The sequence below is a fragment of the Vombatus ursinus genome, unplaced genomic scaffold (assembly GCF_900497805.2).
Source record: "Vombatus ursinus unplaced genomic scaffold, bare-nosed wombat genome assembly UNPS02014832.1, whole genome shotgun sequence".
NCBI classification, from domain to species: Eukaryota; Metazoa; Chordata; class Mammalia; order Diprotodontia; family Vombatidae; genus Vombatus; species Vombatus ursinus.
The window spans coordinates 67,033,229-67,049,091 of record NW_020954610.1 but is presented as its reverse complement, the minus strand read 5'-3'; the positions used below and the strand labels follow the sequence as shown (position 1 = coordinate 67,049,091).

At 40.4% G+C, this 15,863-nt stretch overlaps 1 protein-coding gene across 2 annotated transcripts in view; it reads right to left on the bottom strand.

Annotated features, from left to right (window-relative positions):
• Nucleotides 1–15,863, bottom strand: part of LOC114025947 (FERM domain-containing protein 3) — a 335,752-nt gene that overhangs the window by 89,941 nt on the left and 229,948 nt on the right. For both annotated transcript variants that reach the window (XM_027839487.1, XM_027839488.1), the window contains one exon: nt 8,353–8,476. In XM_027839487.1, the coding sequence (XP_027695288.1) occupies nt 8,353–8,476 (124 nt within the window). The remainder of the gene's footprint in view (nt 1–8,352; nt 8,477–15,863) is intronic.

Below are 15,863 nucleotides of genomic sequence, written 5' to 3'. Positions count from 1 at the left end.
CCAGGTGCCAATTTCCCTAACCAAGGCAAAGTAAAAAGGGCTATCTCCTCCATTATTCTAAGCATCGTGTCTCTTTTATTGGAGCCCAAAATCACATCAGCACCTCTGGCTGCCTTAACACCCTGCTGAGTATGGCCCAAACAAACACACCTCATCACACACAGCACCATCTTCCCCTCATCACCTCCATACAGGCTGTCCTTCATTTCTCCCTTCTCACCGCTACCTCTTAAAATCTCTAGCTCCCTCTAAAAGCTCAACTCAGATGCCACTTTCTACACGAAGCTGTTCCTGATCCCCTCTCTCCTCTGCTGCTAATGCCTCCCCTCAATTACTTTTTATAAATGTTGCATATATCTCATATATTTTTAAGTATGTATCAGTTCCTTGAAGTCAGGGACTGTGTCACTTTTGGCTTTGTATTTTCAATACAGTGCCTGGCACATAACAGGAATAGGACTGGACTTGAAATTTCATTTGTATGAAGAATTCTTAGGTAAGGAAACTCCTTCTTACCAATGCAGGTTGGCACCTTCTCTGCATCTTAGGGTCTTAGAGGGTCGCCAAGGGCACTCAGAGGAAAAATGATTTGCCCAGGGTCATACAGTCAATATATGCCAGAAACATGATTTGAACTGAAGTCTTCTAAGGCCAGGGGTGGGGAACCTGCAGCCTCAAGACCACATGTGGCCCTCTAGGTCCTCAAGTGTGGCTCTTTCACTAAATCCAAACTTCACAGAACAAATCCCCTTAATAAAAGGATTTGTTCTGTAAAACTAGGACTAAGTCAAAAGGCCGTACTCAAGGACCTAGAAGGTCATATGTGGCCTCAAGATTACTGGTTCCCCAATCCTGTTCTAGGCTTTGAGGACTGCTCTGTATCCATTACATCATGCTGCCACTCTGGTACACAATAGGTGTTTAACAGATGTTTTTTAAATCATTGATTCATTTGAAACTCTCCTATTTATTCCCTGCATAATGCTAGGCAAGTGATAGCAACAGAAACCACAATCACAATAATAATAACAGCATTTCTATAAAATTTTTAGTTTGCAAAGCAATATAGATGTTAACTCATTTTAACCTCACAACAACCCTAAGAGGTGGATGCTATTATTATCCTCATTTCACAGATAAGGAAATACAGCGTGCCTTGCCCAAGGTCATACAGCTGGTAAACGTGTGAGGCAGAATTTGAACTCAGGTTTTCCTGACTCGAAGTCCTGGACTCTGTCCACTGTACCATCTCATGGCCTCCATACTTCCACTTCATCTCATTTCTTTTTTTTTTTTTTTAGTGAGGCAATTGGGGTTAAGTGACTTGCCCAAGGTCATACAGCTAGTACGTGTCAAGTGTTTGGTTTGAGGCCGGATTTGAACTCAGGTCCTCCTGACTTCAGGGCCGGTGCTCTATCCACTGTGCCACCCATCTCATTTCTGTAGGACTCTCTTTCCTCATTTGTAAAATGAGGAGATTAGACCAAATGATCTCTAAGGCAAAATTTCTTTTTTTTTTTTTTGGTTTTGTTTTTTAGGCAATTGGGGTTAAGTGACTTGCCCAGGGTCACACAGCTAAAGGCAAAATTTCTTAACCTGAGGTCCATGAACCCTGGATTGCAAGGGGTCTATAAAATTGGATAAGAAAAAAAATTACACCTTTATTTTCACTAATCTTTAAATGATATTTAGCATTTCCTTCAATTATGAATGGAGGCAACAAATATTCTGAGAAAAGATCCACAAACTTCACGAGATTGCCAAAAGGTTCATGAAACATACAAAAAACATTAAGAATCACTGCTTTAAGGTCCTCCCAAACTCCAAATCCTGGAGGACTATAGCAATGTCCTCTGAAAATACTGAACTCCACATAATGGAATCAATATCCACTCACTCAGGAGGATCTAAACAGCCCAGGGTTTCTCTCTGAGAAGTACCCTTCACCCACTCACAATCTCACTGTACCACTGAAAAGTTCATGAAAGTCCAAAGCACGAATCCAGTGTGGTAGTTCACTTAATACTCCCCTTTGAGACACACTTATGTGTATTCTATCCTGAGGCCTAATTTGCCCATGAAATCTAGGAATCCCCATGACACCATGTTTAAATAGGAGACCTGCTCATTGCAATGACTCCTATAAAGAGATGAGCTGCTCAAGTCTGGGCCACTCTTCTCAATCTATAATATTTGATCCTCAAAAGCAGAACCCTTGAGAAAAAAAAAATAGGATTTTGTTTAACAAAAAAAAATAGAAAGAAAGAAAAGCTAATGCTGAGATATAAGGAGAAAAAAAAATCTGATGAAACAAAAACTCTCAGTAATACAGACAGCTTTCTTAAATCTTAGAGCCAAAGATGGAGAATGGCACGTGGCAGCCATCCAACTATGTTCCATTCTAAAAGGATACTTTTTAAAAAATAGTCTAAATAAAATAAGTCACTGGACTATGTAGAGTCAGAAGGGACCTCAAGGGACATAATCTAAATTCCCTGTTTTACGGAGAGGAAAGAAGTACACAGCAGTTCACAGGATCATAGAGCCAGAAGCTGGAAGTAATTCTAATCCAACTCCCTCACTTTACAGAAGAGGAAACCAAGGCCCACAGAGGTTGTGTCTTTCACCAGTTACACAGGTATTAAGCAGGCAAGATGGAGATTAAGTGATTTGCCCAATGTCATGTACACAGTTAAGTGTCACAGTTCAGTTAATAAACTTATTTATTTAATAATAATAAATTTATTAACCATCTACTGTGTACGAGGCACTGTGCTATGTGCTAAGGGTACAAAGAAAGGCAAAAGACAGTCTCTACTCTCAAGGAACTCACAGTCTAATGGAAGAGATAATATGCACTATTTAAAGCTATTTACAGCATAAATTTGAAATAACCAATAGAGGGTGGGAACTAGAATTAAAGGAGATCAGAAAAGATCTCTTGAAGTTGGGATTTGCTCTGGATCTTGAAGAAAGCCAGAGAAGTCAAGAGATAGTGACAAAAAAAGGAAAAGTATTCCAGGCACAAGGGACAGCCAATGAAAATGCCCAGTCAGAAAATGAAGTGTCTTATTTGAGGAATAGTAACCAGACCAGTTGTTGTTTGTCCTTCATTCTTGAAGAGGACCATGATATCAGAAAGGTGATGCCATGACAAGCAAGTGAATTGGATTTAAGTGAGGGAGAGCTGTGCAAGGTCACCAGCCTCATTTTCTCCTCCAATGTCATTTGGGTCCAGTGGTAAGATATAGATCAGGATGACTGGAGATGGCCCCCAAGGAGACTAATATTACTGGATCAAAGCGATGAGTGTGATGGAGTGGTGGAAGTGTGATGGAGAATAAGATAAGAAAACTGGAGAGGTAAGGGTAGGGGGTGGAAGGGAGAGGTTATGAAGGGCTTTGAATGCCAAAGAGAGAATTTTATATTTCATCCTCAAAATTATAGGAAGCCCTGGAGTTTAGTGAGAAGGAAGGTGACATGATCAGAACTGCCCTTTAGACAGATTACTTTGACAGGTAAGTAGAGGATAGACTGGAGTGAGGAGACAGTCCTGATAGGGAAACCAACCAGCAGGCTATTGCAATAGTCCAGGTGTGAGGTGAGGAGGACCTATATCAGGCTGGTGGCAGCATCAGAGGAGAGAAGGGGGCATGTACAAGAGATGATTCAGCACTGGGGACTGAGAAGGATCAGTGAGATAGACAGGAAGGAGGAGAACCAAGGGAAAGTAGTGACCTGAAAGCCTAGAGAGAAGACAGTATCAAGGAGAAGAGGGTGATCAACAGTGTCAAAGGCTAAAGAGAGCTCAAGAAGGACAAGGAACGAGAAAAGGCAATTAGATTTGGTGATTAAGTGGTCATCAGTAACTTTGGAGAAATCAGTTTCAGCTGAATGATGAAGTAAAAAGTCAGATTGTTAAGGGTCAAGAAGAAAGTGAGAGGAGAGAAAAAGGAGGCATCTATTACAGGACTTTGAAGAGATCTGAACCAAGGTCAAAAGGATGAAAAAAATACAAGAAAAATGTGAAACATTTTTATTGGAAAAACAACTGGCCTGGAAAATAGATTGAGGAGAGTTAATTTAAGAATTATTGGATTATCTGAAAGCCATGATGAGCCCAGACATCATATTTCAGGAAATTAATATGGAAAACTGCCCCTATATCTTAGATCCAGAGAGTAAAATAGAAATTGAAAGAATCTGCTAATCACCTCCTGAAAGAGATTCAAAAACTAAAGCTCCCAGTAATATTATAGCCAAATTCTAGAGCTCCCAGGTCATGCAGAAAATGTTACAAGCATCCAGAAATAAACAACCTAAATATACTGGAGCCACAGTCAAGATCACACAAGATTTATCAGCTTCCACATTAACGAAACACAGGGCTTGGAATATGATTTTCTGAAAGGCAAAGGAGTTAGGATTACAACCAAGAATAACGTGCTCAGCAAACACTAAGTATAATCCTTCAGTGAAAAAACATTTCATGAAGTAGAGGACTTTTAAGCATTCTGGATGAAAAGATCAGAAATGAGTAGAAAATTTGGTCAGAAGCAAAACAGACTATTGAGAAAAGATGGGGGAGAGGGAGAGAGAAAGAGAGAGAGAGAGAAGGATAAACAGAAGAAAATAGGATGGTGGGAAGTCAGCCTGATTCAGTACTCTCATAGAGACATGATGGGGCAGTGGAAAGGCTGGATTAAGAATCAAAGGATGTGAATCTGAATCCCAGCTCTGCCACTCATTACCCTTGAGACGATGGAAAGACATTTAACCTCTCTGGCCCTCAGTTTCCTCATTTATAGAATGAGGGAATTGGACTAGATGGTCTCTGAGGTCCATTCCACGTCTAAATTTACAATTCTTTGATGACCACTACCACCCAAGCAGCTGTGGTCATTGGCAGTTATTACTATTCTGAAACTCCTAGCTGGCCTAAGACAAAAATTGAAGCTGAATGCAAAGGTTAGTCTTTGTTTCTCTATCAAAAATACAGGTAACTTTAGGGCTAAAAGGGAACATCCCCATGGTCTCCAAGCAGGAACTCAACTGTCACTGCATTATCCCTTTTTCATAGGATAGGACAGCTGGTGAGTAACTTAGAGGGAGCAATAAATCATATCTTTGTGAACCTGTCATGTGCTCTCACCTATCATTCCTGCTGAATTAAGGGTTCAATCAGCACACTTGAGTTTGCAGATCATATTCCCAATGCAAACCTGTCAGCATTTTCACCATCTCTTTAAAAATCAAGTGTATGGCAAGCCCGAAGGACACCAAGCTGTTTCAATTAGTACTAACAGAGCTCCCATTCTAACTCAAAACATCACACAATGAGCCAAAGGCTCTTTACATCATTGGCTTCTTTTCCTACTTTCATCTTTCAAAACTAACTCAGAACATCGCTCTACTGGCACAGAGAAAACATGTGGTTCATTGGAGAGAAGGTAAGATACAATAAGGAAATGCACTCAGCTATTCAAAAAGATCTGGAATCCCATCAGTGTAGGTATTTTCTTTAATAAAGAAGCTAGGTGGCATAGTAGACAGAGTGTTGGAATTAAAGTCAGAAAGACCTGATTTCAAATCCTGCCTCAGAAGCTTACTAGTTATATGAATCCGGGCAAGTCACTTAAACTCTGCCCACCTCAATTTCCTCATCTGTAAAATAGGGATGATACTAATAGTGCTCATGTCTCAGAGTTGTTGTTCTGAGCATCAAATAAGATATTTGTAAGGCACTTTGTAAACCTTACAATGCTTTATAAATGTCAGCTATGATGATGATGGGCAGACAAGTAGCACGATGCGTATAGCTCTGGGCCCAGAGTTAGGAAGACCTGACTTCAAATCCAGCCTCAGACACTTAGCTGTATGACTGTGGGCAGGTCACTTAACCCTGTCTGTCTCAGTTTCCTCAACTGTAAAATAAGCTGGAGAAGGAAATAGCAAAACAATTCCAGTACCATTTCCAAGAAAACCCCAATGGGGTCACAAATGGTTGGACACGACTGAAATAAATGAACAATAATGATGATGGGGAAGATCGCAATTCATGCCTGTCCATACTACATGACTCCTGCAACTATTCTCCCATAAGTTTGATCCACTGGGTCAACCCAATGAACTGGGAGCCTTCTTTACTTTCTCTTGCTATTGTAAGGGTACCAGTGGAAACATAGGCTAACAGTCATCCTTGGCTCTTGCCCGAGGGAAATGCACTGACAGAAGAATGTCGGCATGCTGTAATAATAGGCTGCCATGCTATTTTGGACTACATGATATTTGAGACACACAACCTCAATTGCTTCTTTTTTTCAGGTAGACTTCATCCGGCAGGTCTAACATGACATGTTTTGCAGCATGGACATTTCAAGCAAAGCTAGGGAATTTAGGCTCAACAATTTAGAAACACTGCCTGCCTGATACAGTGCCATATTTCCTGAATGCTGCAGATTACTTTTGATAATGACAGGAAACACATCAACAAAACCAGAGACAAGTACGAGGCCCAATTAACATATTTCCAACTTCAAACACAGCCTCACGTACTAAGCAGATACAGTACAAAGAAGTGCCAAAGGGAAAGACAAGTGTGTTCTTTGAGGCACCGAGACCAAAGGATATACAGTCTTATTGTCAATATCTTTTGTCAAAAAAGCCATTGACATGTTTCATATTGATTTCATACAAATCAAAGTGAGAGTATGGGTACTGAACTATAGACTAGAGGGAAAATTTTCAAATCAAAAGGAAATTTAATGTCATTAAATTCCTCAACATCAAATAGAGCTTTGATTCTATCTGTGATGGTTCACAGCACAGTATAGTAGAAAGAGGAGGGGCTCTGAAGTCAGAGGAACTGGGCTCAAATCCAGCTTCTGATGGTTACTACCTTTGTGACCCTGGGCAAGTCACAACCTCCCTAGCACTCAGTTTCCTCATCTGAAAAATGATAGTATTGGACGAGATAGCTTCTGAGGTCTCTTCCAGTTCTATCCCTCAATCAATAAACATTTATTAAGCACTTACTATGTTCTAGGTCTGGGGTAGGGAACCTACAGCCTCGAGGCCACCTCTGTGCTAGGTTCTATACTAAGTGCTAGGTATATGATCCTATGACCCTAAAACGAACCAATGGACAAATCAGATTTTTACTGCACTGTATCTGGGAAGAAATCTATGTGCCTCAATGGTGAGATTTCAGTTCTGTGACAAATTGCCTCTATATCATAAATGTAAAAACCTATAGTTGATTTTGAAATTCTTTAAAGAAATCTGAACCATTTGAGGACACTATCTGAAGAAATATCTTACTTGCCTTCATTGTACCTTTTTAGAAATTCTGCAGGAATGTCTTCTTTTTGCTATCTTGGGTTTTCCTTTTCTGCAAGAAGGGTGTTTTTCCAGGAATCCCTCCAACCAAAGGAAACATGGAGTTCTTTCGCCTCGAGGCAGCCATGCTATGTCTGAGACTGACCAGAAGGGGGTGTACGTGCCTAAGGCAGCTCTTCAGGGACCCACTAATTTGTTCCAGATTGTGAGATTCTATGAGACTGTTTCCCTTCAGAGTAATGAGACAACATCTTGACTCCGGTAGTTCTCAGCTGTATCCTGCCATAACAGAATCTATGTTCGTTGCAATCTTCTAAAAACTCCATCTCTGTTTCCCACCAGACCCAGGTTATAACGACAGAAGAGTCATCAACACAGAAACAAAATGAGAATTCCAATCTGGGAACTGATCCCAAGTACTGTCTCATTTCATTTCTGATGGCTTACCCATAAGACATTCTCCTTTTTTATACAGTTAGTAGTTCCTTTCAAGATCATAGTAAGAGGAAAATAGAGTCATAAAATAAATTCTTGTCTCAAAAGCAACTGGGCAAACACATGGCATGGGGAAGTCATTTCTATTTAGCATCAAGGCTTCTACCCTAGGAAAAGTATGTGCCAACATGAGGCTAAAAATAGAAGAGCTGATACATATAAACATATATATACATATATATATACATATATATATTACCATAAATCTTACTTTAGGAAATAAGGAAATAGAATAGTTGACAAGTTACCACTAGGAAAGAAAAAACGGAGAAGAAAAATATCATCCCAACTATCCCTCCAAGTTCCCTAAGGTAGTTTACACTGTACCACATACAGATGTAATGATTAATAATGACAGCTACCCCCCTTTCTTGACGGCTCATGTGAAAACAACACCAAGAATTCTGCGAGCATAACAACCAAATCTTCTGGCTTCTCAAAAAAAAAGGATTTCTGCCAGCTATCCATCATCAAGGCACACTTTCATGGGTATATCTTACAGACAGAACACCATTTTACCTGAGTTCATTCCTGTGTATTTCCATTATTTTCCTTTCCAGCTTGTGGGACTGCTTAGGGAAAATCTCAAAGTCACTGATGTAATTCTCTGGGTGTTCATCAGGGTCATAATCCCCAAGCTCAGCTGTGAGGAGAAAGAAAGAGAGGGAGAGAGAGGTGGGGAGAGGGGGGGGGGGGGGGAGGGACGGAGGGAGGGGGGGAGAGAGAGAGAGAGAGAGAGAGATTAAGAACAATGAGCATTACGCAGCAAACATTTTCCAATGGGAGTTTCATGGCACTCTGAAACATTAAAGGAAAGGTTGGATTAAGTGCGTACATAACACAACATGTTTGTTATGAACCTCGTCCCAGCCACCAAAGAATTCCATGGCAGCAACTGCTCTTTCTCTATTCTCCACGGTCACCCTTGAACTTTTCTGATGTGCATTTGAAGCTGAGTAGGAGAGGTGGAGGGTTACAATGCATGATCCATGATACCTCATTCAGTCTCCTTTCCCCATTAATTTTAAAGAGAGACAGCATGGTGCAGAGCAGTGGTGGTTAGGGTGGTGGTGGTTGCTGAGTCATTTTCAGTCACGTGCAAGTCTTTGTGACTCCATTTGAGGTTTTCTTGGCAAAGATACTAGAGAGGTTTGCCGTTGCTTTTGCCAGCTCATTTGACAGATGAGGAAACTGAGGCAAACAGGGTTAGATAACTTGCCCAGGGTCGCCCAGATAGTATCTGAGGCCACATTTGAACTCAAGAAGAAGCCTGATTTGAATCTGAGGCCAGATTTGAGTTCAGAACCTCCTGACTTTGGGCCTGGCACTCTATCCACTGAGCCACCTAGCTACCCCAGAGCAGTAGTGTCCAACTCAATTAGAAATAGAAGCCACTAAACACTGCATAAGGATCCTTGCAGACAAGTGTTTGACATCTCTGCTGTACAGGATAGAGATCTGGCTTCAGAGCTAAGAAGACCTGAGTTCAGGTCCTCTTTCTGACACATGTCAGCTGTGTGACCCAGGGCCCTGAAATCATTTCATTTCTTAGTGCCATAGGAATTTCTCTTAAGATTATGAATTGCAGGGGCAGGTAGGTGGCATGGTGGATAGAGTACGAGCCATGAAATCAGGAGGACTGAGTTCAAATCCAGCCTCAGACATTTGACACTTACTAGCTGCATGACCTTGGGCAAGTCACTTAACCCCAATACCTTGCTTAAAATATATATATATACATATATATAAATTGCAAAGAAGATAAGAAGATGCTGACCTATATCAGTGGGGGGATGAGGACGTTTTCTCAAGTAAAAGTTCTCTACACCAATGAAATTCCAAGTCCAGTCACTATCCCCCCATTTTGAAGTAGCATCAATATCACTGCGGCTTTTCTATCTATAGCTTCAGCAGATGTGGGGGTATTTGGAGGCAGCACCCCATTAAGTACCAATAGAACACAGCAAGAAGTATCTCTCAAACTAATTATTTACTTTTTAATGTCCTCCTTAGCTATCCCTGGAGCCCCGTTACTATGAGTTCTTGCATATGGCTCCAATTTGTGATAGCCATACAGGCAAATGACAATTGTTATGTTCTCTGGTAAATGGCAGTGTTTAATCATAAAAAAAGGTTTATTGATATTTTTTGTTGCTACGCCACTATATAAAAATCATTTCCCAATAAGTCTCTCCTAACTCCATATAACCCTTTCCTTGCTGCACCCCCTCCAAGCTGCTCCCTAAAATTGCACTCCCACTCCCAGATTGAATCCCAAAAGGGCAAATGCTAACTTGAGTTCTACCAATAACTCCATGGTTGACTAGTCCTTCTGCTAGAGCTCATGAACCCCATCTAGCGTATCTCTTATTAACAATCAGTCAACAGACTTAATTAGTTCTTAACAAAGTCATTTACACAGATGATACAGTAAGATCAGTATAAAACAATCCTCCCATTAACCTGGGGCTCATTTTCCCCATGAAAATACACAGTACACAGAGAAAGAGGGGGCTCAAACCTAAGCAAACCATAGGAGTAGGGCACGTGTAAAGGACTGACACATGGCAAGGACAGCTCACACCCTCTAGTACTGCAGGGCCTGGAAGCTCTTTCTCCCCGTGTGGGGAGTAGGGTCATGCTTCTTGAAGCTGCTTCCTCCCTCATTTGACTATCTCTCTGTCTCTGCAACTGTCCAGAGCATGCTTCTGTTTGATGCAGTGTCTGCTGCACCTCTAGCAGTAGATATGACCGATGGTGGAGGCAGGAGAGTGGGGAAGGGAAAAGAAGATAAAAAATCCACTTCCCCACCTTGCCAGCCTCTGATATAAGTGCAGGCACCTCCTTCTATAACTGTCTCCTACTCTCAAACTCACATTTGAACTTCTTAACTGCTGAATGGTTTCTTTATTTTATAGATAAGCCCAGGAAAGAAAGGAGGAAAGAAACTAAGAAAAAAAAGATAAAAAAGAAAGAAGGAAAGAAGGAAAGAAAAAAAGATGTGTATCAGTTGTCTTGAACCAAGTCCTCATCAGTTAGCTTTAATCCTGAAGTCTAGGGGAGCAATAAGCCCTATATATCTCTTTCCCAGAAGGAGGATGTTCCCTCAGTTACTCAAACTATCTCTGTGGGAACAGACCCTTCAAACTTCTTAAGAGTGTGAAAGATAAGATCCTCTTGATTCTTTTTTTTTAATTCTTTAAAAATTCTTTTAAAAATTATTTTTAAAAAAATATTTATTTCTTTATTTTTAGTTTTCAACATTTACTTCCATAAGATTTTGAGTTTTAAATTTTCTCCCCCTCCCTCTCCTCCCCTACCCCAAGACAGCATGCAATCTGATATAGGCTCTATTTATACATTCATATTAAGCATATTTTCCCATTAGTCATGATGTAAATAACAATTAGAACTAATGGGAGGAACCATGAGAATGAAGCAATAAAACAAAACAACAAAGGAAAAGGAGAGCAAACAGTATGCTTCCACATGCATTCAGACTCCATAGTTCTTTCTTTGGATGTGGATAGCATTTTCCATCATGAGACCTTTGGAGATGTCTTAGATCCTTGCACTGCTGAGAAGAGCTAAGTCTATCAAAGTTGGTCATCGCACAATGTGGCTGTTAATGCGTACAATGTTCTCCTGGTGCTGCTAACTTCACTCAGCATCAGTTTCTGTAAGTCTTTCCAGGTTTGTGTGAAGTCTGCCTGCTCATCATTTCTTATAGCACAATAGTATTCCATTACATTTACATACCACAACTTGTTCAGCCATTCCCCAATTGATGGGCATCCTCTCAATTGCCTATCCTTTGCCACCACAAAAAAAAAAAAAGATGCTATAAATGTTGTTGTACATGTGGGTCCTTTTCCCATTTTTATGATCTCTTTGGGATACAGACCTAGTGCTAGTGCTGGGTCAAAGGGTGTGCACAATTTTACAGCCCTTTGGGAGTACAGTGAATTCTTAACGGTTTAAACTACCAGTGTAACATGATGTCTTCCTTTAATGTGGGAATCTCCCATCTCTAGGCTTTGCATTGGCTGTCCCTCATGCTGAGAATGCATTCCCTTCACACTTGTACCTCATAGAATCTCTCTCTCTTCCTTCTAGATACAGCTCAAACACTGCCTTCTACATGAAGACTTTCTTGATCTTCCAACTCATAGAGCCCAACTACCTTGCATATAACTATACTACATGTGTATATAATCTCCTTTCTATACTTACATATGTACTTCTTTTCTCCTCCCAGAAATGTAAGCTCTTTGAGAGTAAAGATTGTTTCATTCTATGTATTTGCATCACTAGTGCCTAGTCTAGTGTCTAATACATATTAAGCACATAATATGTTTGTTGACTAACTCATTTAATTCACAGAACAGAAAGGAATTTATACCTGCGCTTGATGGGTAAACTGTCCAAAGATTCAAAGGCAAACCTGCCATGAGGACTGCACACTGCTAACAAGAAAGATCAGAATTTTGCCCCATAATTCTTAAGTGCTTAGTAAATGCTTGTTGGCTTGACTTGACTTTCCCTCAAAGCCTCTTGCTCACCCTGATGATAATTTTGTGTTTTTCACATGCCAAGAGAAGCTGGGTAGACAGATTGTAGCTCTCCTTCTTCACCTAATATCCTGTGGTGAAAACTGACATCGTGGATAATTTTAATGTTTTTTAATAAGTCCTGACATTTTTCTAAGAAAACTGAAAATCAGCAAAATGGCAGAGAACCGTGCAGGGATTCATTAATTCATTCAACATTTTATAAGTACTTACTGTGCTCAGAGAATACCACTAGGCATCAGGGAGAAGGAATAGGGATTAGATCTGGGATTTCCTAGGTACAGGGAACTTCTACAGAAGCAAACTCCCTCCACCAATGTAAGTCCTTCTACGTTATCTTCAGCTTATAGTCTTAATTAGAATTACCTAAAACAGTAGTTTTCAAAGTGTGGCCGGCAGACCCCTTGGGGATCCATGAGGTCAAAACTATCTTCATAATAATACTAAGATGTTATAGGCCTATTAAAATACTCCATCCTTTTCCAACTACATAATTGTGTGAGGCCAGATTTTCTTCATATAATTTACTCAAAACAATATATTAATAACAAAGGATTGAATGTAAAAGCAGATATGACAATTTAGCTGTCTTCTATTAAGCCAGATATTACAGAGGCTTGCTAAAATACGTAAAACAATGCCATTCTTCTCATCAAAATCTTTGGGAAAATATAGTTCTCTTCATTAAAAAATGTTACATATATTAACATGTAATAGGTTTGTTATTATTTAAATAAATTAATAAATTTTTGAAATTTAGCCATTTTTAATTTCTAATGTAATACATATTGATAGATAACCCACATGAATAAAAGCTCTGTGGAGTCCTCAACAATTTTTAAGTCTGTAAGGGACTTAAAAGGCCAAAAAATTTGAGAACTGCTAGCCTAAAGCACTGAATGACTAAATCACTTGTCTAAGGTCACACATCTCATAAATGTCAGAAGCAAGACTAAAACCTAAGTCCTCCTAGCTTCAAATCCAGCCGGCTCTCTCTCCATGGTACCAACCTACCTCTTATTGCTAGGACCCAGCAGAGACAAAAAATTTAGGCAAGACACAGGCTCTGCCCTCAATGGTGCTTCCAGATTAGTAGAGCAATAAGGCACAGCTGAAATGTACAATATTACATGGCAAGGGCATCTAGGATTTGCAAAACATGGTGCTGTGTGATGTGCTCAAGGGAAAAACTCACTATTGATCGTGGGGATCAGAAAAAGCTTCATGGAGGAGGCAACCTCCAAATTAAGCTTTAAAAGGTAAATGGGAATTTAATAGATGAAGAGTGAACATTCCAGGCATGAATAACAAGATGAGCAGGTAGACAGAGGCAGGAGAAGACAGCGCACGTTCAAGGAAGAGAGGAATAGTCAAGTTGAACTGAGAGAGAGGTAATAGGAGGGGAGTAATAGGAGATAAGGCTCACTGCATCTCAGCTAAATATGAAGCCAAGATGAAGTCAAGTCTAGATCTGGCCTAACCTCCGTGCTAATATGGATTCTCTCTTCTATGTGTCTCTGCTAATGGTCATCTGGTTACTACTGAAATACTTCCAAAGTTAGATAACTCATTGTATCACCAGACAGTTATCTTTCATTCTGTTAGAAAGATGAAGGATAAGAGGTTGGAGAGAGAACTAGCAAGTGAGTATTTAATGACAGCTTACAATGTGCCAGGTACCACACTACGTGATAGGGATACAAATAAAAAGAAAAAAGATGGTCCCTACTCTCAAGAACTTTGTATTCTAATTTTGTTATTGTTATGCGGTGGTGTCCAACTCTTCATGACCCCATTTGGGGTTTTCTCAGCAAAGATGCTGGAATGGTTTGCCATTTCCTTCTCCAGTCCATTTTACAGATGAGGAAACTGAGGCAAACAAGGTTAAGAGATTTGCCCAGGGTCACACAGCTAGTAAGTGTCTGAGGCCACATTTGAAATCAAGTCTTCCTGACTCCAAGCCCAGCACTAATCCACTGCACCAACTAGCTTGTCTTTATATTCTAACAGATTGTTGTTGTTGTTTGTCCTTTGTTCTCAAAGAGGACCATGACATCAGGGAGGTGATGCCATGCCATGCAAGTGAATTGGATTTAAGTGAGGGAGGCTGTGCAAAGTCACCAGCCTCACTTTCTCCTCCGGAGCCATCTGGGTCCAGTGGCAAGAGAAGGCAAAACACTAACGGGGCAGCGGAAAGGAGGCAGGAAGAGGAGAGAACTCCCACAGGGGACCAGGCAGCCCATGTGGACGCTGGAGGGCGAGTCAGAAGTGCGGAGTGAGCAGTGGGTAGCCTGGCTGGGCTGCAGGTTCCAGGAAGGGAGAGAGAAGAGTTAAAGATAACCCCAAGGCCATGAACATGAAAGACAATGAATGCCATAGGTAGAAAACGTGAAGTCAGGAGAAGAACACACATCTTTTCATCTTTTTTCACATCTGACTTTAAAGGGAAGAGTAAAATAATTAGGAATAATAACAGGTTTTGTTGTTCTTGTGTCATTTCAGTTGTGTCCCCATCTGCATTTTCCTGGCAGAGATACCAGAGTGGTTTGCCATTTCCTTCTCCAGCTCATTTTACAGATAAGGAAAATGAGGCAAACAGGGTTAAGTTATTTGCCCAGGGTCACACAGCTAGTAAAAGTCTAAGGCTAGATTTTAACTCAGGAAGAGGAGTCTTTCTGATTCCAAACTCAGTGCTCTATCCATCGAGCCACCTAGCTGCCCCATAACAATAGGTAAGGCTATCCAAAAATTAAATGGGCTGTCTCAGGAGGTAGTGAGTTCCCCCCTCCCTGGAAGTCTTCAAACAAAAGCTGGATGTCTACTTGTAGAGGGGATTCTTGCTCCTGTATAGGTTAGCTAGACACCCTCTGATGCCCTTTCCAACTCTTAGATACTGTGAGACGTCCCCTTTCTGGATATGGAGGTCAGTCTTCTTTGAGGAGGAAGTATGATTCCCATGTTAACATCATACTAACTGCTCTGCTCACTGTGAACAGAAACTTCAACAGAAGTTTGCACAAGTCTCTCCCCTCCTTTTGAAGGGGAAAGTAAGAAGAAAGTGATTTTTACAAACAAAGGAAGGAAGTGGGCCCTCGAGACTCTCTTTTGGGAGTTTGGGTATGTTGCTTTTGTTTTTGTTTTTTTCTTTGCAATGCCAGCTTTAATCATGACAACAGGAAGTATTTCATTTATTTGAGTTGCTAATTGTATTCAGTATTTGCAGGCAGCAAAAGGATAATTTCCCCAGTCATTATTCATTTAATTTGTGTGAACTGAGGTGATTCAGCTCACAACATTTAAAGGTTCACTTTTACTTCAAGAAAAGAAGAAAGGAAGACAAGCAGAAAGAAAGACAGACAGACAGAAAGAAAAGAAGACAGAAAAACAGAAAGAAAGAAAGAAAGAAAGAAAGAAAGAAAGAAAGAAAGAAAGAAAGAAAGAAAGAAAGAAAGAAAGAAA